General features: G+C 42.3%; 1 protein-coding gene across 10 annotated transcripts in view; it reads right to left on the bottom strand.

Annotated features, from left to right (window-relative positions):
• Nucleotides 1-24,814, bottom strand: part of BAZ1A (bromodomain adjacent to zinc finger domain 1A) — a 103,477-nt gene that overhangs the window by 57,846 nt on the left and 20,817 nt on the right. For 8 of the 10 annotated variants that reach the window (XM_025181948.3, XM_025181949.3, XM_075926937.2 and 5 more), the window contains exons 4-9: nucleotides 23,208-23,351; nucleotides 14,660-14,761; nucleotides 11,577-11,664; nucleotides 9,679-9,813; nucleotides 8,932-9,034; nucleotides 2,594-2,760 (exon numbers count right to left, since the gene is read on the bottom strand). In XM_025181948.3, coding sequence (XP_025037733.3) covers nucleotides 2,594-2,760; nucleotides 8,932-9,034; nucleotides 9,679-9,813; nucleotides 11,577-11,664; nucleotides 14,660-14,761; nucleotides 23,208-23,351 — 739 coding nt within the window. Of the gene's footprint in view, nucleotides 1-2,593; nucleotides 2,761-8,931; nucleotides 9,035-9,678; nucleotides 9,814-11,576; nucleotides 11,665-14,659; nucleotides 14,762-16,777; nucleotides 17,058-23,207; nucleotides 23,352-24,814 lie in introns of those variants that run through there. The other 2 variants (XM_075926940.2, XM_075926939.2) reach the window with 2 other exon arrangements.

Here is a 24,814-nt window from a genome sequence, read left to right as displayed (position 1 = left end):
AATGGTGTCCCTGGCCTGACCCAGTACGGCCATTCTTATATTAGGGGGAACTTTATATTTGTAAGAGTAAGCAAGCTCTGGAATAAACTTCTATGGAAAGATGTGGAGTCCACATCACTGGAAGCATTCAAAAACAAGGTTGGACAAACAACTGCTACGGATGATGTAGGAAGTAGATCCTACCACAGAAGGCTGGGCTTGATTTCTTGAGGTTCCTTCCAGTCCTACTTTGCTATGATTCTAAGTATTTAGGATAGAACAGTAAGGACAGAGCAAAGTATAGTAAAACTTCAATTGTCCAGCATCCAGTGGTCCGGCACTCCCAATAGTCCGGCACCAACTGGAACCTGGAAGTGCTCTGGCAGCTGCTTCAAGAAGTTGTTAGTCAATTAAACTACCGCTGGGTGGATCTGCAGGTGACAGGCTTGCAATTTATCTTTCCTCTACTGCCTTTGGCGGGGCGGGGAACGGAATGGCGACGGCAGAGAGGGGGCCAGAAGCAGGCAGCTGCTTCAAGAAGTTGTTAGTCAATTACACTACTGCCGGCTGGATCCGCAGGTGACAGGCTCGCAATTTATCTTTCCTCTACTGCCTCCAGCGCGGGAAGGGGGGCCGAGAACGGGTGGAGCTGCAGGTGACAGGCAGCTGCTGAAACTGACAAGAGATCTTCTCCCCTCCCTGCTGCTTTTACCAGTAGACTCCCGATAGTCCAGGATCAAAAGAGTGGTGGTAGTGTAATTGACTAACAACTTCTTGAAGCAGCTGCCTACCTCTCGCCCCCTCTCTGCTGCCGCAAAATGGTAGAGGGTTTGGCCCTCGTCGCATTGTTCCCCACTGAGTCCCCGCCCTTTCACCTCTGCCAGAGGCAGTGCAGGTCCCAGCAGACCCGTCACAGTGCCCCCGCCAGAGTACCTCCCAATAGTCCAGCATATCCGATAATCCGGCACCACCTGGATCCCAAAAGTGCCGGATTATCAGAAATCTACTGTATGTTTTCATTCCATACAATGAGGTTCTTAACCAAAATTTTAAAAGTAAAAAAAAACACCAAAAAACAGTGATGCATTGGTCTTCTGTTTCCCCACAAAGGAATCAAGCTACTGACTATGTATAATAAGAGATCTTTTGTGGAAGCTAATAGCCAAAATACAAAGGTTGATAAGTATCTTCTGAATTTTTAATGCACATATTGCATCAAAATAATTATTTTCCAAGTGATACTTATTGACATAAATCTCTGGATCAGGACATGGACTCCAACACTTAGGGTATGTCTAGACTATATGGCTCTGTCACCAGAGCCATGTAGATTAGTTTACTAGACATACCCAAATGAAGCGGCGATTTAAATAATCACCGCTTCATTTAAAAATTAAAATGGCTGCTGCTCGAGCCAATCAGCTGTTTGTCAGCTCAGCGCGCTAGTCTGGACGCTCCACGGTTGACATCAAAGGCATTTGTCGACTGCCCCGTTATGTCTCGTGGGATGAGGTTGACCGGGGTGGTCGACAAATGCCTTTGATGTCGACTGCAGAGCGTCCAGACTAGAGCCATGTAGTCTAGACATACCCTTAAAATACAGTAAGACATACCCTTAAAATACAAAAAACTTTTGCCTTAAGGGAAGATAGTAAGATGGGTAACACAGCCACATTTGTTCTTATATTAAGAAGTAGTTCTTGCAAAATATACTAAAATTTTCTCAACGTAGGCCTCGTTTTAAGTTATCAGAGTAATCCAATGAGAAGATGGCTAATGACATATTCAGGAAGACGTATGGCAATTCCCATAAAAACCCAAACTAATCAACATTTGTAAATAAATAAGTAAGACTGTGATATCTGAAATACCATGAATTCTCATTGAAATAGGAAATTCTGATCTCAGATACCACCATGCAATAACAGCAGCAAAATTTTTGTGATAAACCCTTTAACAGCAAGTTCTAAATTAACCTCTAATTGTCCCCACAATTCTGTGTGGGAAGAGGCCAAATACTTTATAAAGTTAATTTTATACACTTAGCTATCATTAAAAACCAAGTAACCTAGGAAATAGAAAACCACTATGTTTTTCCTACATATCATACAGTGATAACATTACCCTCAGACTATGCTCACCCATAGCCTCTTTCAATCTCTTACCCTTGGGTCCCCCATGAGAGCTCCCAACTCCAGGACAATCTCACTGTTCCCTGCAGGAGTTCAGCTCATTCATGGGTGTCCTTTTTTAGTCCAATTACCTCTAGTTCATGATGATGCTACCCAGATTGTTAGCCGGCAGCTCCTCTTGCCCACATCAGAACCGCAGAGTCCATCCATCCCCTACCAGGCATTTGGAAAGATGGCTAGCCACACTGCTCCGAGGTGGGCTCCCCTTGCTCCTGAAACTCACTGGTAGGCCCTACTCTCCTCTAGGAGAAACTCCCCTCCTGCTCAGCTGTAAGCCTCACTTTTTTGATGCTTTCCTTCTCCTACATGTTCTGCAGGTACATGTATCTGACACTGCCTGAGTGCACAAATGCTCATTAGCCTTTCTATCTGTGGGATTCAGAGGTATTGCATCAAACTTTCATATACTGCAATTGTATTACCTTTTCTTTTTCCATCTTGAGTCTTTCTTTCTCTTCTTTTTTCTTCATCCTTTCTTCTTCCACAATCTTTTTCAGTTCCTCTCTCTTTTTCTCCTTATCTTCTCTCTCTTTTTTCTTGGCTTCCATAGCATGTGCCTTCTCTCTCTTTAATTTAGCTTTTTCAGAAGCTGTGAAGAAAAATCTAAATTATTTTACTTTTACAAAACTGAGATAAGGTTACTTTTACAAAACTGCTTTAAATGGGTAGACTGATAACTACCAAGTGAAAAGATTTAATCGCTGTGAAGATTAAATTGTTTCTATACCAACCAGCAAGAATATCAGCTAGAAAAATCAAGTGTTTGAAACATCAGAATCCTAAGACTTCACTTTGCAATATAGTGATACCTGGTTTACAAGAATCCCATCACCTTAAAAATAGTAAATGTTCTTTGCCTCTCCTAGTTGATAAAACTTTGGGTTGGGAACAGAGCAAATATACAAAGAGGACCTATGAGCTCAAATGCTTTGATTACAGTAACACAAGTGATAATACATGATGGGGAAAGAAAGCATGTCAGGTATTAAAGTCATCACTTCAATTTGCTTAAGCAATATGGACTGACTTAGAAGTGGAGGTTAAAGAATAAAATGACAGAAGTCATTATTTCTATAGCAAGCAGGGAATGAAAACTGAAAAATACTTTTAAAAAGTCCAGAGTTTTTCCTATCAAAATTCTGATCATCCATTAAAAAGGTTTATACATTTAGCTGGTTTTGTAGTGTATATATTGCCAACTGGCTCCCATTGGGAAATGCAATATTGCTTATGACCTTATAATCTTATCTGTATTGAAAAGACTGAATTTCAAATGTAATTTTTGTTGTTGCTATTGTTGCCACTATTAGCATACCTTTATAGTAAACATTATAGATGTCAACATTTCTTCAGGTCAGCAAATACTACTTCCAAATAAATCAGTTTATTTATTTATATAAATATAATGAATTTCTATTGTTGTAGATTTCAAAATGAAATGTTTTGTTCAAAAATATTTTGTATTTTTTAAACTTTGTTATGGATGGGAATTATGCTCATTCAGTTAACTTGCTACAATGTTTTAATAATCCCAATAAAGAGATTAACCTTGTGTAGTAACAAGGGTTCTTTGAGATGTGTGTCAGTGTGGGTGCTCCAGTTTAAGTGCGTCCTTGCGCTGGTGATCAGAGATCTTTTCTAGCATTGCAGTGCCCTGTCACACCACTCGTATAGTAGTGTCCCCTCACGCCATTAGTGTTCATTGATTGCACATGCAGCACACCTCCATTCCTTCTCTGCCTTGGTTATAGCCCTGAAGGAGGTTCCAAAGTACAGGTGGAGAGGGAGTGCAGCACCCACAGGGGGACACATCTCGAATAACCTTCGTTATTTCACAAGCTAACTCTTTCTTCTTCTTCAAGTGATGTCCCCGTTGGTGCTCCACTTTAGGTGTTTAAAGAGCAGTGTCCGTCTTGTGGATGCAGATTTTGGAGCTGTGTCCCAGAGACAGTGGAGAAGACACAATGTCCCACAGAGGGTATGTCTAGACTACAGGGTTTTTCAAAAAAAAGTGGCTTTTCGAAAAAAACAAAAAAGCCAAAAAAACCCTTCCCCTGCATCTAGACTGCTGCTGCGTTCTTTTGAAAGTAAATCAAAAGAACGCGGCAGTTTTTTCGACCAGGGAAAACCTCGTTTTATGAGGAAGAACGCCTTTTTTCGAAAGTGCTCTTTCAAAAAAAAAAAAAAGCGCTGTGTAATGCAAACTGTGCTTTCTCAAAAGAGAGCATCCAGACTGCCTGGTTGCTCTTTTTCGAAAAAGCAGCTTGCTTTTTCAAAAGTACTGATTGTAGTCTAGACACTCTTTTTTAAAAGAGCCTTAAAAGGGTTAAGGCTTGTCAACTGTCAATTTAGTATTTGTTTTATCCTGTCAGAGCAGGACGTTTCGGCATCATGGAGCCATGATGGCGCCAGTCCTTGAGATGAAGTGTTACTAGGTCTGGATGGAGAGTACAGCTGTGATGTTGGGTTAGAAGGTTGCAACATGACAGAAGTGTGTAGGGAGTGAAGACTGTCAGTTGTTTGAGGTACAGGAATCAGGTCTGCCTGGACCACAATGGCACTACTAGGATGACCCATGCTTTGTCCTGTCAGATCTTCATGAACCTGCTGGATCAGGAGTAGCAGTGGGAATGCATACAGGAGTGAGGCTTCCCATTTCAGGAGAAATGCGTCACCTAGGGATCCCTTCCCCAGGCCTGCCCTGGACCAAAGTCAGTGGCATTTACGGTTGGACCAGGGGGCAAAGAGGTCAATGTTGGGTTGACTCCACTTGCAGAACACTTTTTAGAGGGCTATTGTATCCAGTTCACTCTCATGTTGCTCTGAGAATAGATGGCTGAGTTTGTCTGCCGTAACATTGAGTGCTCTCGGTAGGTAGACTGCTATAGGTGCAATCCGGTGCCGAATGCAACAGTTCCAAAGTTTAATTTCCTCAGTACAGAGCGAGTTGGACCGTGCTCTTCATTGACAGTTGATATAATACATGCATGATGTATTGTATGGTGGGATGCAGATAATCTTGTTCTTGATGCGCGGAAGAAAATGATGGCATGTGTAGCATACCACTCTTAACTCTAGGAGGTTGACATGGAGTTTGGTTTCTTGGTAGGACCATTTGCCCGTACAGTAAAACTCCATTAGTCCGGCATCCAATGCTCCGGGACTCCTGATGGTCCGGCACCATCAGGAACCCGCAAGTGCTGGGGCAGCTGGACAGGCTTCCTCCATTCAGCTGCTGCAGTGCTGCTGAGTTGGTGCCATAGCGCCACCCCTCGGCGCTGTGGGACCAACCCGGCAGCACCCCAGCTGCTCTATTGCAGGCATCCCCAATTCAGCTGCTGCTGAAACTGACCAGCAGCGGCTGAATCAGGGACTCCTGGGGCAGAGCCTGACTATCGTAAGGGGGGGGCTATGAGGGGTCTGGAGTGGCATCCCCTCCCACCCCACTCCAGACCCCTCATAGCCCCCCCTTCTGATAGTCTGGCATATTTGATAATCCGGCACCCCCTGGGTCCTAAAGGTGCCGGATTATCGGAAGTTTACTGTACTATATGGGAGTCAGGTGTGCTTCCCAGCCCATAAAGGAGGCGTCCGTGGTTATAGTTGGGGAAGGTTGTTGAAATGGGATGCCCTCAACTATGTTGTGCAGCAGTGTCCACCAATGTAGTGAGGAAAGGACATGGTATGATATGCTGACTCTCTCTCTATACATACATATATATATAATTTTTTGGTAAGGAATCCCTGGAAGGGATGTAAATGGTGGCTAGCCATGCTTGGAGGCACCTCATATGGAGTTTGCCTAGTGTGACAACATACGTTGTGGCCACTATGTTGCCAAGTATTTGGAGACAGCTGTGTACTGTTGTAACTGTTGAAGCTTGTACTGTATTTGAGGGTGGTGAGGGACTCAAATCCGTGTTTGGGCAGTGTTGCTCTGGCTGTGATGGAGTCTAGTCCAGCTCCTATAAATTCGAGAGTCTGCATGGGCTGCAGTGTGAATTTTTGGTAGTTGATATGGAACCCGAAGCTGAGTAGGAGAGCAATGGAAGTATTGACTATATTCTGTGTATTATGGCAGGATATGCCCTTGATAAGACAGTCGTTTCAGTAGGGAAAAATTATCGCTCCTGCACGGTGGAAGTGTGTCGCTGCTTCTTCCAAGGTTTTGGAGAAGACTCTCAGCACTGTTGATAAGCCAAACAGGAGAACACGGTATCGCTAGGTGCCTACCATAAAAAGTAGGAGTCATCTGTGTTCTGGATGGAGAGTTATGTGAAAGTAAACATCTTGGAGGTCAAGGGCTGAGCAACAATCTCCAGTATTTAACACCAGTATGATGGTTCCATTTTGAACTTTCAATTTGCTACATACTTGTTGAGTTTTCTGAGATTTAGTACGGGTCTCAACCACACCAACCAACTTCTTTTGCACGAGGAAGTATTTGGAATAGAACTCTCTTCCTTGGTAGGCCAAAAGGACTGATTCTATGGCCCCCATTTGTAGCAGATGTTGAACTTCCAGTTGTAACAAGATTCTTGTGAGAAGGGTCCCTGAAAATGGACAGGGAAGGGTGATTCCGTGGGGGGAATGGACACGAAAGGGGTGGAATAACCCAAACTGAGAATCTCTGGAACCCACCGGTCAGATGTTGTTATCTCAGTCCAGAGTTGGAAAAAGGGCCGTAGTTGGTGGGTGAATTGAAGGTTGGACGGTATATAAGGTGGTATGATGGAGATATTGCTCAAGCACCTGACCAAACCTTCACGTTTGCTGCTTGGATGGTTAGTGTTAGATTATTGTTGTCACTGTGGTCTGCATTTATTGTTGTCTCTCTCTAAAGTCATAGGGTCTGTATAACTCACGTGGCCTTGGATATGGGCCTTGTACCGCAGATGCTTGTTTGGCAGAGTATACATCCCTAATGTCCTGAGAGTGGTACACGAATTCTTCATAGTGTGTAAAACTCAGGTTTTACCGGCAAAGAGAGGTGACTTGTCAAATAGTAGATCATCTACTTTTAGTTGGAATTTCCTCAGTACACCCGAGGCTTAGAGCCATGAAGCTTTCTGCATTACAATTGCAGTAGCAGTGCTAAATGCCACAGTGTCTGCCACATTGAGAGCTGCCTGGAGTGACATGCAGGCAACAGTGTGGTCCTCCTGAATTATGGCCTGAAGCTAGGGGCATTTCTGCTCTGTGAGGAATTGCATGAGGTGCTGGAGTTTCAATTAGTTTGTGTTCATAGTTGGCTAGGACTGCTGAGTAATTAACCACACGGGTAGCGCAAATCTTCCTGCCAAGTATATCAAGACACTTATGGTCCTTATGCTAGGGTGTGGATTGGAATTACAGGTACTTGGCTCTATGATGTACAGCATCCCACCACCAAGGTACTGGGAGAACAGAAAATCCATACCCTTGGCAGGGACAAAGTATTTTCTATTTTCCCTTTTGTTTATGGGCATAGCTGACCTGGGTGTCTGCCAGACAGCTCTCCTCATGGACAAAGCCATACTTGACCCAGCTGATGCTATCTTACATTATGTGGGAGGCTATAACATGCAGAAAAGTCTATGCTGTTTCTTATGCACCTCCTGGAGACCTATTTACTACACTTTGGCCACATGTTTGAATAGCTCCTGAAACTGCTTTAGTGTTTGGGGTTGTGGGAATGATCGCTTCATCCGGGGATGAAGAAGAGTTGAGGGGGAGATTGGTCATCCTTCTCAGACATGGGCTGCTCCTCTTCTGACTGAGGTAGTTCTGAGGAGTCAGGCACAGTGTCACGACTTTGGAGCGAAGGAGATTTAGCAGCCCTTTTTGCAGGAGTTGAAGGTGCAGTGTGGTGACTTCTGCAAGTCAACCATGCATCCATGGGGGCCATTGACCCAGGTGTGGAGGTGGGGAGTATGGCCAATGATGTCCATACCAGTGTGGAGAAGGAGGCACATAGGTGGATCTGGTCAAGCACGATTCCCAGGGAGGGCATTTCAAAGTTGTGGAGGAGTGTTTGGAAGAAAATGTACTCTGATCTCATAACTGCCTCACTGAATCATATGGATGGTGCCAGGAATCAGGGGGAATAGACAATGTGCTGAAGATGCAGGCAGCACCACGTGTCAGTCTGCGTTTGTTCAGTCAGTGCCTCAGTGCACTTTTGAGTACTTCCAGGGGCAGTGCTGGTGCCCGCGGAGGCAGCATGTCAGCATGGGGAGGCTTTAGTGCCATCTTTGGTTCCAGTTTTGGCATGGTCTTCACTGCCGCATCAGGTACTGGTGCTGATGTCGGTGCCAAGGACTTGTGCCTTGGTTAGAAATGCACACATTTGTGTGATGCACTATCCTTTGCCAGCAGGGTGCTGGAGATGCTGGGCTTATCAGTGCTAGCTCTAGAAGCACTCGGTGTTGGAGGCAAGGATTTGGCCGGGTATGTTCTGGCCTTTGCATTCACCTTTTCTGAAGACATGGAGGGACACTTCGTCGCTGAAGCTAGTACTGCACCTCTATGTTCCTCAAAGTGGTTTACCTCCAGCACAGCAAGTGCAAATTAGTGCACACTAAGTGACTTGCCAGTGTGGACACCTTGGGAATCACATTGCTGGGAGCAACCCCAATCATTGAAACAAATCCTATTTAATGGCACTGGAAGTCATTACAATTTTCATTTAAAAAAGACAGCTATCCAAAATGCCATTATTACAGTCAGCTCTTGGGTCTTCAGGAATTGGCTTTAATAATCATAGAAGGCCTGAACTTACCCATGGCCTGCATTTCTTCTTTCTGTTTCTGGAATCTTGCCCTTTCCTGTGCCACTTTACTTCTATTTCCTGGAGTATTTTGTTTATTAGCAATCTTGTCCTCCTGGAAAAAGAGCACAGCATCTATGGTGGGAAAAATACATTGCAGTTCATCGCATTCTTTCAAGAGCTGTATAAACAAACAGTAACTGTACTTCACTTCTTCACACTGAAGCACACTATTTTTCAGGTATTTGTCTAATAAAGGGGAAGACCAAGAATATTAGCTGCAGTTTAATAATTAATAAATTAAGAATTTTAAGTTGTTTTAGAATCCTGTGTAATTAGGAACACATTACCTGTGCTTGAGAACTACATAGTTTTATTGTACAAGACACTACTTGCACCCTGCTCTAATTACATTGGAAAGCTAATTTTTTGCTACATTCATGGATGGCAGAACCATTTATCTTTACTTCTTTTTCCACCAACTGCTGAAATTAAAAAGGTTAATCATCATGTTTACTCTGTTTTTGGCCCCAAATGTAAGACAAGATCTACTTTTATTCCAGATATACAAGAGGTCATACATTTCCCCAATTTATTTTCAAGACAGAAGTAGTTCAATTTTAAATCTTAAATTTTTGCCCCAAAAGTTAGGAAAAGAAGATTCTACAGGGCTGCAATATTCAACAAGAATGTGTTTGGAATCCGTCTAATCTGTAATGGAAGAAAGTATCTTAACAGAACATTTTTATTATTACTTACACAACTAATAGATACCCTCTTTGGAGGCCTCCCCCGCCTTTTGTTTGCAGGACTGAAGATAAATGTGGGTGGGTCATCAGGGAAGAAGTAGGAAAAATCTTGTTCTGCTATCTTGTATTTTGCAACTGACATTGCCTTAATACAAGAATACGAAAATATAGATATTTGTTATGAAGTTATGTGATTAGGAAACCATGCTTTCAGAAAGACAAAAAGTTATTAGATGAATATTTGTTAACTGAAGAAAAATAATTCTCTTCCACAATGGTTCAAATGCTGAATTACTTGGTAAAAATACAGAGTAAGAGATTGAGATCTCAAATTATTCTTGCAGCTTCTACCAAATGTAATGCACATGTGCCTAAAGGAGAACTTGGCTTCAACATAATGTACATGAAAACTTTAAAAACTATAAATTCATTTTGAACTAACTTGTGTTTCAAATTTGTGTTTCACTTTTATCACTGCCAAGACTATAATTCAGAGATAAGTCTAACCCTCATTCTGGTCCCTTTACGTCACATAAAAAGGCCCTAGATCCACATGTGTCCAGAAAAGGATTCACCCAGCACAAGCATACAGTGGGAAACAGCTATTAGGCTACCTTCCAAGGACTTCTTGCTTACAAAGGCATGTGTGGGGCTGAAAAGGATATATCCAGAGTAAAATCAGCACAGTACTGCAGAGGTTCAGAGTAGTGCTACAAGAAGGAAAAAGGGCAGGAAAACAGTTGCCATAACTTAGACAGCCCTGGATGCCTAATTACACAGAGGGCCTCTTCAGCCATAGAAGAGCACAGGATTGGCAGGTAACCTAGACCCCTACATTGTGAATTTCATGTTGCATGTCTAAGAGACACAGCACAGAATCTCACCACAAACCTTTAAAATTCTGAAAAAACCTTGTAACCACTGAAATTTTCAGCAGTTACATAATTAAACACATTTTAACATCCCTACCGGAAATTAGAGATGTAAGCAAGCAGTCGACTAGTCAAATAGCCGATAAGCCTAGGCTTATCAGGTAATTGACTATTCACATGCGTGCACGCACGCACACCCCCAACCTGGTTACTGCTGTATCAGAGGCAGCAAGTTCAGGGGGAGGGGAGGGAGACAGCTTAAAAGACAATTCTTTCCAGCATCATCTACACCGTGCCACCTGCCCCTGCCCCACACTGCTGCCTCTATCAAAGGCAGCAGCCTGAAGGGGAGGGAATGAGGGAGATTGTCGTAAAGCAGCCTCTGCCCATGGTAGGCCCAGGCTCGCCACAGGCAGAGGCTGCTCCAGCAGCAGCCCGACGTGGGGGGGGGGTCCCCAGCCTCACACTGGGACACCACGCACACAGGGGCTGCTGGATCTAGTGCAAGCTGGGACTGAACAAGCTCGCCTCATGTCTGGGAGCTACTCCCACCTGCGGCTCGGCAATTTAAATGTAGTAGGAGCTGGGCTGCCTGCCCAGCTGGCTCTTACTACATTTCAACTGCAGAGCTGCAGCAGGGGAAGCTCCCAGACCCAGCATGACCAGGACTGAGCACCTTCCCTTCTCGACTAATCGTGTAATTAAAAAAAAAAAATCTATTGACTATACAATTAGTGCAATACCCACTTCTTAACTCCCCTACTGGCAACACGATTACAACAGAGTGATACTAACTGATGTCTTGCTGAATCTTATATAGCTTAAAGAACAGATCAGCTGTGCAGTTTGACTGATGAAAGCAGCAAACCTACTAAAATTTTTACCTATTTATAATTATTATAACACCACGACTTTATAATGAGAGCTGCTAACCCTCCTTTCAGTAAAAGTCTGAGAAGAGGAAATACGATGAGTTCATATAGTCATACCTTAGATTATAAATACTCTCTCTGCTACAATTTAGCCACTTGTTTACCTTAGTTCTAATGACTCCATCATGTGGTTCACAGTGTTGCTTCAAAAAAAGTTTAAGTCTATCACGAGAAAAGAGATGTTTCCTCCGGCTATGATGTTTAAAAAGAAAAGCAACATTACCAACTCACGTAAATCTACATTCACTTATAACTAAGGTAAATTTACAGATCAGACTTCAGATAAAAACACGAACAGAGTGTCTCATGATTTCTGCCTTCTGTTATTTTCTCAGTAAAGTTTTAAATTAGTATTCTTACTGTGCTCAGTTGTAATGAGAATCAAGATTTCCACATAAAAATGTTAAGTTATACCCAAATATATATTTTTAATATATCCAGGCTCTGACTTGTTTTAAATTGCATGATTTTTCTGGTTTAAAAATGTGGGTAGAAAGAGCAAGTGATTGCATGCAATTGTATCTACACATAAAAACCATTTCTATAACTGGCCCTGCAGATTTCCTTCCAATATTAAACAAAAATAATGTAAGTTATTTGTTCTGCAATGGACTCTAGAGCAGTGGTACCCAACCTTTTTGACACCGGACACCAGCAAACCCATTCACAAACTTTTGGCAGACTGGTAAGATTTTATTTGCATGTTCATTATGCAAATGATGAATATGCAAATAAAATGTTACCAATCTGCTAAAAGCCCAACCCTCTGAACTAGGGGATGTGAAGGACTAGTCAGATAGTCACATTAGACAACCAGTCGCTTCCCCCCCACTTGCTGCTTTGAAACGCTGCATGCAGCCCGGAGCCTGCTAGGGTTTCAAAGCAGCAGGTTTCAAAGCAGCAGCGCACCATGGAGCTCAGGATCTACGGGGGACTCCCCCGCTGACTCCGGGCTGCACACGGAACTGCCACTTTGAAATGCCACGGGGAATCAGGCTCCTTCCAGCATTTCAAAGCAGCAGGGCCAAATGGAGCCAGGGATTTCAAAGTGGCAGTGCCACATGGAGCCCAGGCTCCACGCAGTGCTTTCGCCTTTGAAGTGCATCAACTATTCGATCAGTCAGTTAGTCGATATTTAACATCCTTACTCTGAATCCCTAGTGCCAGCCCTAAGCCCTGAAGTCCCCCACCCTTCCACTACCTCCCCCACCGACAGCCACTGACCCCAAAGTCCCCTGAACCCAACCCTCCCTAGTGCCAGCCTCCCATCGTCAGAGACCCCCAGTGGCAGCCCCCATTCCCAACTACTCAATGCCAGCCCTCCACCTTTCAGAGCCCCACCACCACCAGACTCCCCAGTATCACCTTCCTATTTCTAGAGCACCAGTGCACCCAACCCCCGCCAGAGACCCCTCAGTCCAGTCTCCAGTATTAGCCCCCATCCCTACAGCACCCCCAGTGCCAGCCCTGCCATCATAGCACCCTCCCCCCCACTACTACCTCAGCCTCCAGAGCCCCCCAGCACTAGCCTCGCCCCTTTCACATAGCCCGGGGCTGTTGCCAGCGTTGCAGTGTGCCCTGGCCCCCAGAGCCAACAGCCAGCACCTTCCCTCCCACCACAGCTGTTGAGAGAGGCATGTCCTGCCCCACTTCTCAGACAACCAGCACTGTGCAGGGGCGGAACTCCTCCAGTTGCAGAAAAGTGCATCCCTATGCAGCGGGAGGGCCGCACAGAGCCCTCCTACCACACAGAAGAGTGCTTTTCTGTGGCTGGAGGAGACCCCGCCCCTGCTCAGCGCTGGTTGGTTGAGAGGCGGGGCAGGACATGCCTCTCCCAACTGCTAAGGAGAGAGCAGTGTGCCCCAGCCCCCAGAGTCCAGCAGTGGCCACAGCCCGGCTGTTGGGAACCGCTGCTCTAGAGGTCTCACCCAAGACGGGAGCCCCACTGTACTATGTACTGTACACACTCTTGTCAACAAGAGACAACACCTGACTTGAAGATTTATTTACAACCTAAACCAGACTAAAGAGATAGTCAAAAGAAATGTTTGTAGTCTCAGTTCACAGATGGCAAAGTAAGGTACAAAGGCCCTAATTCAGCAAAGCATTTAAAGTACGTTTATATCTATCATTTAAAATTAAGCAAGTGCTTGTTGAACAGAGAGAAACTACTGAGTCAAGGACAAAGATTAAATGGCTTGCCTATTGTCACACAAGTCTGTGACAACTGGCAATTGAATCCAGGTGTCTCAAATGACAGCCCAATGTTTTAACCACAAGACCTTCCCTTCCATCCTCAATATTTTTCTTATTACATGTATTTCTGATTATTGGTTACAGTATAAATAATTTAGTCCCAGAATGAGTCTGTGTTAACAGATCAAATATCACTACGGGCTGCACCTCTTTCAACCAGGACACCCTTGTCCAGCAACATCCATGGTTCGGAAGGGGAGAGAAGTGGGAGAGGGCGGAGGCTGGAGGAGAATGTGCTGTCACAGCATGGCTGGCGGGGCCAGGAGCACTGGCAGTGGAGCAGTAGTTTGTTACAGCAGAGCTGAGAGTCCCAGTGGCAGGACCAGTAGTTGCTGTGGCAGAGGACCAGGGCTGGTGGCAGCTGGGGAGCGAGCCAGGATCGAACCAGGCTGGGGGGGCCCGGAATCACCTCCCCTGGTCTGACAAAATCCGTCCTTCAGGACCACTCAGGTCCCAAGGGCACGGGACCAGGGCAGTCCAACCACAGAATAACTGCGATTTCACACTATGAAAGCTGATGCACAATTTACTCTTAAAGATTTTTTTATTTTAAACATCTCAGTTTTGAACGAGGCTATTAAAAAAACCTTCCATTTTAGAAAGCAACAGTTACACCCTGTTAAAATGCCAACTGTTAAAAAAATGACAGCAGAACTCAGCTCCCCAGTTTCAAACTATTTAAAGTCAATATAGCTAACATGTACACAGTTTATAAATATTACAGAAATAAAACACAAGATTAATGGGGCAGAGACAGAAGGTTTTACTATGTATTTAACACTCACCTAAAAAGCTGAAGCAAAACTAAGTATTAAATTGATCAAACATAATCTTACCATGCACTATATGCTCATAGTAAAGACAATACAGTGCATAATTCTAGCACAATTCTAATTAATGTAAAAGGACAATATGACAAAAGTATTTTTACCTTATCTGAGATGCTTTTACAGTAACAGATTCATATAGTTCTTTTTTAATAGGCTGGACTTTGTACTTGAACAAGGAAGGATCAATTAATGCTTTTTTCTTCCTGAAAAGTAAAATAAAATGAACAAGTTTGAAGACACAATTACATTTCTGAACATATTTTGGAACACAGATCTTAAAAGTAAATTATATTTACCAACAAAACAGGCCTCTGGAAAGTACATTAGCACATAGAGGGCACCCATAACTTCCATTTATGCCAATCAACTCATGGACTTCTCAACAAAATGAAAAAGACATATACATGTGTACTTACAATGAATTTTAAAAACTGGACAGAACAAGATAAAATATAAAATATTTGTCTTTATTAGACTAAGTCCTACTACAAAGTTCATGCTGTTACCGTCAGCTGAAATAAATCAAGCAAAGGAGAGGGGTAAACAACTATACTTCTGTAAAAACTAAAATGCAACACTTGAAAGGACCAGTCTACAAGAATGAATACTCTGACAACATTTTGAAAACAAGAGGGTTCATAAGATAATGCATTTCTTCCTGAACATTTTGCTTTTTTTTGGGGGGGGGGGGAGGGAGAGAAATCGATGGACAAAGAGTCATGATTGTTTCTTAGAATGTACTCTGTCATCTATGACAAATTAGCACAGTACAGAACTGTTTTCCTTATGAAGGCTTACATGTTTTTCATCAAGGGATCCTTTAAAAAAAAAAAAAAAAAAAAAAAAAACCAGCTTCCTGTGGAAAAATGCAAATTGCATTTTTATAGAGACCCTTTAGTTTTTACATTTCATATGATTCAATTAGAACCAGGGCCAGATTGGATAACCAAATATTGGGTGAATCAGTAAAGAGCTTTCTAACCCTTATGTTAAGATGAGTAGGGGGCTCTGGCATTCAGCTGCAGGCAGTGCTGATAGTTGGAGGCTCAGCCACTGTTAGTCCCAAGTAGCTGGTGGTTCGATTAATACAGAGAGCCAGATAGAGTCTTGGATAAATGGGGTTCTACTGTACACCAATAAAACTGTGTTCAGTGATGCCTATATTATTGTGTCTAGAGAAACTAAAGTTCTGAGATTCATTTTAATTGTAGAAAAATGCATTTTTTCTTAAATGAAAGAGTTTTGACTTATTACAGAAAACTAGGATACCTCTTTATCACCAATGTGATGTTTTACTACGCCTGGGCTTGTGAGGCTAAACATCGCCAAAACACAAAGCCAATATTTTAACACTATTTGATTTTATTAAAAATTAGACACTACTTTATCAGAATATGGCACTATTTATATACAAAAAGCATCCTCTAAAAAGGAGAAACAAGAGTCTCTTACCCAGATACAAGATGTGTCTTTTTTTTTTTAAGACCAGAAACCACTCCTTGTTAAGCAACTGATTTCTGAAGGAGTTACCAGCTAGTAAACACCACTCCAAATCCATTAGCACAAGACTAGAGCCTGTGTCCCAACCCTCTGCCTCATGAAAGGGAGGGAGAATGGAGAAAGGAGAGAGGGAGGATGAAGTGAGAGAGACCAGGACCTCAGAGAAGGGGCACAAAGGAGGGAGGGAAATGGTATCTGGGTTTGAAGTAGATCCTGGATCGCATTTAAATTCAAAAAGTGATCTTGTGCTTAAAAAAGTTGGAGAAGACCACTGCTCTATAAACTGAAGGTAAGAAAACTAAAATAAAGATTTGTATTAGAGTGTTTTCTATATATGAATTATAAATAAGCTAGTTTCCCCCACCATATTTGCTGCCATTCATTCAGATGGGCTCAAGTAAATGGGAACCCTCAGTCTAACACTCAGGTAGAAAACAAAATCAATATAAATAAACAGAGTGTTTTCCAAACTTCTTAATCCATTTTAAATAGGTTCACAGTCCCAACACCAAATGTAACTGAAAACTTAAGAGTAAAGGAATAGTTTTTCCTAGATGATTAACATGGGTCAGAGGACTGGCACAAAGAAATAAAGGCCAATTTCACAAATTTATTCCACCAAAATATATATATATATATATATATTGAGGTGTAAAAGGCTGAATCCCTACTCAGTCCTCAATAGATCAGAAAAACCCTGAGCTAGTTTTCAATCTTACCACCTTCTGATGTTCAGCTTTAGTAGGAATTCAGAATAAAAAACACAGCAAACTCTCAACCTTAACTTCCTCTTCAAGTGTAAGGGTTCCTAGGATTTTCCTCTAAGATATCCCCAGTCCTAAACTTCCTCTAGTCCAAACAGACACTTCCTTTACAGCCTGTCTGGAGTTAACCAGGCACAACTGGTGGCATAAATTACCAGTAATTACCTTGAATCCTAAAGCAGGGTTTTGACACCTGACCCTAGAATGACTCATCAGAAGAGCCCTGTATTTTTATAAAAGGACTAAAGAATCTACTATCCAGTTAGAATCTGCAGGTCTTAATGTATTACTAAATCTTGTCTGGAGAAGAGCAGGGTTTGGAGTTATTATTTTGTTATACATGGAAGAGTTCTGAATTTTGAGAGTTACTGTATCCTGCCATTTAATTCAAAATAATATTATATAGAACACTTTATCAGTATGAAAAAAGGCTTGTAACATCCATGTTGAGCTGGATTTCCAATTTACAATTGTGAAGAGCCCATGTAAAGTCAGGGGGAAAAAAACACACACAAAAAACAGATCTTCTGATTTGTAATGAAAAGAAGGAAATCTTTTGCTAATCTGATAGGGAAAGAATCACTTTCCTATCAAGAGACCATACATGGTCTTCTTCACAGCACATTCTATAAAGCAAAGGTGAGAAATCTTTTTCCTATCGGGGCCACTGACTTCTCCCTTAGAAATCAGTTGTGGGCCACACACAACCCTGTGGTCGGCAAAAACGGACAGCACAGTTTCCGGCCTTCTCCTAGACTTCAGGGTGGGGCCAAAAATGAGAGCTGCAGAGTATGGGAAGGAGGTTCAGAACTGGGACGCAGGGAGTTTGGATGTGGGGCACTTACCTCAGGCAGCACCCAGTGATATAGCAGGGCCTGCCTTCCCTGGCCCATGCTGCTCCTGGAAGGTGCTATCATGTCCCTAAGGTTGCCCCTGGGATTTCAAATAGGCCTAGTGCACTGCCCTCACTTGCAGGTAGAACCCTTGCAGCTCCTGTGGGCCTGTGGTTGCCAGCCAATGGGAGCTGTGGGCATGGCACCTGCAGGTGAGGGCAGCATGTGGGTCTTCTCTTGTGAGCCTGATGCGTGCAGCGCCAGCCCACGAGTTGGGAGGGGAAGAGGAAGAGATATCAAGGTTCAGGGCTTTTGCCCTGCAGTGCAGGGACATGCCGAAGATTGGATGAAATTAAGCAGGGAGCCAAAGGTTCCCCACCCTGCTATAAAGGCTTTTGGGGCCAAATTTCCAGCTAGTTGGCAGAAAGAAGGGTAGCATCCATTTCTGCAATCAATATACTAAAACTGTAGCTACTGACAGACTATAGTGCAGCCTTGTGGACCCTCCTGCAGGGGTTAAATTCCATCCACCAAGATCCCAAATTCACATGCCCCATACAAAGCTAAATTATTTTACGAGTAGAAGACATGATTCCAGGGAATAACTGTGGTAGACCTGACGATGTAAGCAGAAACCCCCCTCCCCAACCACCATTCAACGTGATAGCAGGAAATGGAGCAACTCTGTCCCAGACCCCTGAGCTCTGCAAAGCCTGGCTCCCAGCCATGTTACTCAGGAGAGAAGAGTGGGCTGAGGTTGAGGTGCTCCACTTCCCACAACTGCAACGAAGGAGCAACTTCGCTGGGAGATGGGGCTGGGTTTCTCCATTGCCTACAGTTCCCACTGCTACTGCTGAATGCAGAGCAGACCCGACTTGCTGTCAGTCTCAGGTCTCCCTTGTAATCCCCTAGGGTATGTCTACACTACCCTCCTAATTCGAAATAGGAGGGTAATGTAGGCATACCGCAATTGCAAATGAAGCCCGGGATTTGAATTTCCCGGGCTTCATTTGCATAAAGCCGGCCGGCGCCATTTTTAAATGCCGGCAGTTCGAACCCCGTGCCGCGCGGCTACACGCGGCACGGAGTAGCTAGTTCGGATTAGGAAGCCTAACGGGGGTTGGCGAGTGTAGCAAGCAGGGCGCACCGCCCGCTAGTTCTATTAACCTCTGGTTGTGGTGAGCAGCTCAGCAGCCCATTTCTGTAGGAGGAAAAGAAAATTCTGTGCACAAATTCTGCACTGTACAGTGGTAAGAATTCCTCTAGTCATAAAAGCTATGTTGGAAAGTATGCCTAATACGTTGTTTGATCTGAACTATACACAGTGAAGTATCCACTATCAGATACCTTAACTGGAGTAGCAAAGTTTCACTGCATTCTTGGTAGCTATTATGTTAGGTATTTCTATTTGCATAAACTTGCAGAGTTTATCCATTGGATGGTTTGGGACAACAGCCTCACACCGTGCACTTTGGGAAGTCTAGGGGTATGTCTACACTACCCTCCTAATTCGAAATAGGAGGGTAAGGTAGGCATACCGCAATTGCAAATGAAGCCCGGGATTTGAATTTCCCGGGCTTCATTTGCATAAAGCCGGCCGGCGCCATTTTTAAATGCCGGCAGTTCGAACCCCGTGCCTAATCCGAACTAGCTACTCCGTGCCGCGTGTAGCCGCGCGGCACGGGGTTCGAACTGCCGGCTCTCTCCCAGCCCCGACCCTCCTCCCTGGTCGCAGCCCCAGTCTTTCGGGCCCCCTCCAGCAGTCATAGGAGGACCAGGGCCAAACCAGGGGACAGCAGAGGTGGTGGCAGAGGCTCCTCGCTGCACTCCAGAGCCCAGTGGGGAACCACCACTAGGGTTGCCAGGTATCCAGTTTTGAACTGGACAGTCCAGTATTTGAGCTTTCTGTTCGGGAAACAAATTGAGAAAATATAAATGTCCAGTATTTTCTAAATAAGAGGTAATGTAGATTGTGATGTAATGTCAAGTGTGTCCAGTATTTTTGTTGAAACCATCTGGCAACCCTAACCACCACCTTCTCCTGGCCTGTACTCAGGAAGCCACCTGCCTGGAATGTATATTGCAAAGGAGGAATGCGGAAATGCCTATCAAATAGTCGATGGAAATTCCACTGACTACTTGACTAGTAAATTACCCATTAGTTAACATCCTTACTTGGAATGGGACTGCTTCTCAGAAAACCATATAGAAGAGCGAAATCACCACCAGGCAGGTAACAGGGGCTAGCTGGCTGCCCTCCCTTCCAAGACAGCCCCAACCCCAAGCCTCCCATTCCCAGGCACGCTTTAGGGAGGCTGGAGGGGGCTGAAGATTTCCCCCCCAACCACGATTTGTATGGGAACATTGCTGAATATTCCCCTTAGGGAAAGTGCACAGTTTGCTGCATTTCTCACTGTGGCTGGGGAACACAGATGAACCTTGACCTGCCCCAGCTAGGGGACAAGCATCCTTCCCCCAGCTGTGCCCACTGGACCAGCAGCGGCCATGGAAAGGTACTTCTCACCGGGTTCCTAGCTGCTGCAGTGAGAGAGGGCTGGAGCTGTCCTCACTCCCTGGGCAGCCTGCATACTGAACCCCTCATCTCCAGCCCCACCCAGAACAATGATTTTAATGAAGCATATACTTTTTGTGTGTGTGAAAATACAATGAAATAAAAAATTGAGTTAAGGACTCAAGCAACACCAGGTAAATCATCTAATTCACAATATTTTAATTTTGTATTTTTAAACTTCTAGTAACAGAAACTGTTTGGTCTTTATGTTTATACTACACAGTTTTGATTAGGTTTGCCACCAATAAAAACAGCTGCAAAAATTATAATGGATTAATGTTATTGTTTATATTAAGCCAAAACAACCTTAATAAGCCTTTGCATGTAGTTTGTGAGAAATTTCTCTCCACCTCTTTCCCCTCCCTCCAAAAAACAAATCTAGAGAAATAAATATGAAGTGAGGTTATGAACCCTAATTCTGCAGCTGACTCTGCATGCATGGAAGTTGATGGGACTGGCTGAATACTAGGGTCTTCCCACACAAAGCCAATTTCAGGGCTGCAGCTCATGTTTGTCCTAAATTTAAAAACAATCTCCTTTGAATTTCATACTACTGTAACAGGGAGAGTGCACATCTTTTTCAAGACATAAGGATTCTCTATAAATATAAATATATAGACACTCCTTTACATGACACTAGAAACGTTCAGAGTGGATAAAATTCCACAGGTTTACCTTCATTATTTGTTTAGTTACACAAGAAGCAACCTTGTTACAAACGGAGATCAACTGAATAATAAATAAATCTGCAACCGACAGCACAAAGATGAACTGCTGCACCTGTATATAGAGCCCTGTATATGTAAAGGTATCTGCACATTATCAGTATCTGCGGATGTCAATACAGCTCATTTTTGCAGATACAGATGTGGATGTAGCTGTATCCGTGCAGGGAGTCTACCTGTATATAGCCTAAATTAAGTCAATGGAGTGCTCCGAGTACTACATATAGTCAATTGCAAAACTGAGGTCTAATAAATTGTAACTCCAAAGTACTTTTCTTCCAGAGATCTCACAATGTTTTATACAGAAGAGTGAATTATCCTCATTTTACAAGTAGTTTATGTGTCTCAATTTTGCTAAGTGACTTGCCAATATGAAGTTACTCCAAATTTACACCAGTACAACTGAGGCCACAATCTGGTCCACTGACTTTGTCCATCATATAAAAACATTCTTAGTAAATCTTAACTCTTTCTTATCCACTTTTGAGGCCTTTGGATACAACTATAATATATTATTATATAATAAGTTTAGGGGGAAAAAAAAAACACCTCAAAATGTAGAGTACACAAAATCCTAACCATATTTTTAAGATACGAATGTATCTTAATGTATACATTAAGAAAACTGTGGAATAAGGCACTCTGTAAACTAAAAAGATATCAACAGTAACTGGGGTGTTGATTAATCGCAGCTTATTCACATGAGATTCTCTCTCTCTATATATAAAAACAAATGTATGCTGCCACACGATGAAAATGACATCATCATGTTCTCTGGCCGCGAAAGTGGCCAGAGAGCAAGGGGAGACTGGCAAGTGTAGCAAGCAGGAGGCAGTTCCCTCGTTTATTTATATTGCAAATATTTGCACTGTAAAAATGATAAACAAAACAAATAGTATTTTTCAGTTCACCTCATGCATGTTTTGTAGTGCAATCTATTTATGGTGAAAGTGCAACTTACAGATGTAGATTTTTTTTAGTTATGTAACTGCATTCAAAAACAAAACAATGTAAAACTTAAGTGCCTACAAGTCTACTTCTTGTTCAGCCAATTGATAAGAGAAATAAGTTTATTTACAGGAGTTCGTGCTTCCTGCTTCTTATATACAATGCCACATGAATGTCAGAACAGGCATTCATAAGGCGCTTTTAGCGGGCACTGCAAGATACTTACATGCCAGATGTACTGAACTTTCTTATGGCTCCTCATGAGTCAGCCACCATTCAGAGGACATGCTTCCATGCTGGTGATGATGCTCATTGAAAAATTAACGCATTGATCAAATTTATGACTCAACTCACTTAGGGGAAGAATACCTGAATTCTGCCATGTTATAGCAGTTTCACATGATGACCCAGCACATGTTTTTCATTTTAAAAACTCTTTCACTGCAGATTTGACAAAATGCAAAGCAGGTTTCAATGTGAAATTTCTAAAAATAGTTATAGAGCTCCACCCAAGATTTAAGAATCTGCAGTGCCTTCCAAAATCAAAGATGAACAAAATGTGGAGCATACATTCAGAAATCTTAAAAGTGCAACACTCTGATATGAAAACTAGAGAACCGAACCTCCCAAAAAGAAAAATCAGCCTTCTGCTAGTAGCATCTGACCCAGATGACGAAAATGAACATGTATTTAACTACCCAAAGTAATGAGGACTTCTGGCAGAACCTGTCATTAGCATGGATACATGTCCTCTGGACAGATGGTTGACACATGAGGGACACACAAATCTTTAGCATATCTAGCACATATATATTTTGTGACCCTGGCTATAACAGTGTCATATGAATGCCTATTCTTACTTTCAGGTGACATTATAAACAAGAACCAGACAATGTTATTTCCTGGAAATGTAAAGAAACTTATTAAGCTGTACAATAAGTAGGACTGAATGGACTTTCTAGGCGCTAACATTTTACATACTTTTTATTTTTTTAATAGTATATTTTGTACATACAGCTATATCTATAAGTCCAACTTTCATAATAAAGAGATTGAACTACACTACTTATATTAGGCAAATTGAAAAATATTATTTATTTTTGTTTTTTACGAAGCAAATATTTGTAATAAAAATAACTATAAAGGGAGCACGGCACACTTCATATTCTGTGTGTAAAACATTCTGATACCATAACCTCTGCACTTTTCTTGAGACAAATATAACAAGAAGCCCCACTAACTCTGCTTTAGTCTCATTTTCCAAAATTTAATGAAAATATTTGATACACTGAAAAATTGTCATTTACCCATTTTGTGCAGAACTGTTGTGTGTTTCTGAATCATCACTATCACTGATGACAATAGTGTCTTCTTCAGTACTGTTGATGTGGCCATTGGCCATTCCATTATGATGTGGTGGAGCTATTACTTCCAAAATCTTACACTGCAACCTGAAATAAAAGAAGGACATTTATAAACATGATAAAACAAAAGCTTTAAATTTGTTGAATCCATTATTTCAAGAGACAAATGTAATCCCAGAATAGAAACTGTGGTTATATATTACATAAGAGTTTCACCTTACTGCATCTGCAACTCTAACTAAATCACTTCCTTAAACATATACTAACTTGACTAAACAGGCCAGTAAGTCATTTGAATGTGTTAGTTATATATACACACTTGACTTTATTTTGTTTACTTCTGTATACTTTGTTTATTTTGAAATCATTTAATAATAAGAGCTTTTGTGCTTATTTTATCCAAATGACAATTATCTTTAAAAATAAAATGAACTTTGTTACTTAGAACAAGACAGAAACCTTTTACAGTGATTTTCATAATAATCTAGGAAGAAAGAAAAGGATTTTGCATTGCCAAAGTATTTATACTAGAAAAGATCATCCTCTAGTACGGTTCATGACCCAAATAAACAAGGATAAAATGATCATTGTGTATCTAATCTTAATAATGGCCCATTTATCTCCTCACACATATTAAGGCTCCATCTGGCACACATCGAAATGACAGACAAAGCAAATCCATTCCTTTGCTATCATAAGTGCTAGTTACAAAAGAAACAAAATTAAGTGTGTTATTCAAAATCTATACTTAATCGACACTCAATATATTGCATAGCCATACAATAAACAATTCTTCGCCACTAGAGTTCATCCTTCCCCGGGTGCATGTTTTTTAGTTTAATCTCTTAAAAGATGTGTCTGCACTAAGCAAATGATCCATCACAGACAATGAATGAAGTTGAATCCTCTGATTGCAAGGGTAGCCAAAGGAAAAATACATGATAACCACCTTCTTTAGCGGAACTGAGCATCAATATTTGTAATGGAAATCACAGAATTGCACAAAGCAGAGGGCTTGAACCAACCTTTCTTAGCCACTTCAGACATTGTGAATGTAGAGTCAACAGACCCAAGATACGAAATACTTAAGAAGGAAAATAAACTGGAGAGAACCAACACTGGGGAAGGAAAGCTAAACAACAGGAAATGCTTGCAAAGGCAAAGGAATGAAACAAACACAAACAAAAAAATGGACAAAACCTCCTACTAATCCCCTTTTCCCTCATATATAAGCATGCAGAAAAAAAGGAGGGGAAACAAGAGAAAAATTGAGGCAATTAAGTGTGTTGTCAATCTCACAGAATCATAGAACTGGAAGAGACCTCAAGAGGCCACTAGTGGCAGGACTTTTAGTAAAAGAAAGAATGGGCGAGCTATTCATGCCATCCTCTTCCCTCCATAAACTCAGAACTCCAAATGGGGGAAGAAAGCTAAGCATTAATACATCCCGCTTTCTAAAATATTTGAACCTATCTTGGTCCTAAGATATTATCAATTTATGGACAATTTCCAAAAGGAGGTCATTTGGCTACAGAATACTAACTTATGAA

Source organism: Pelodiscus sinensis, chromosome 5 (assembly GCF_052426305.1).
Source record: "Pelodiscus sinensis isolate ZL-2025 chromosome 5, ASM5242630v1, whole genome shotgun sequence".
NCBI lineage: Eukaryota > Metazoa > Chordata > Testudines > Trionychidae > Pelodiscus > Pelodiscus sinensis.
The sequence above is the reverse complement of the archived record's forward strand: the minus strand, read 5'-3'. Positions and strand labels throughout refer to the sequence as shown.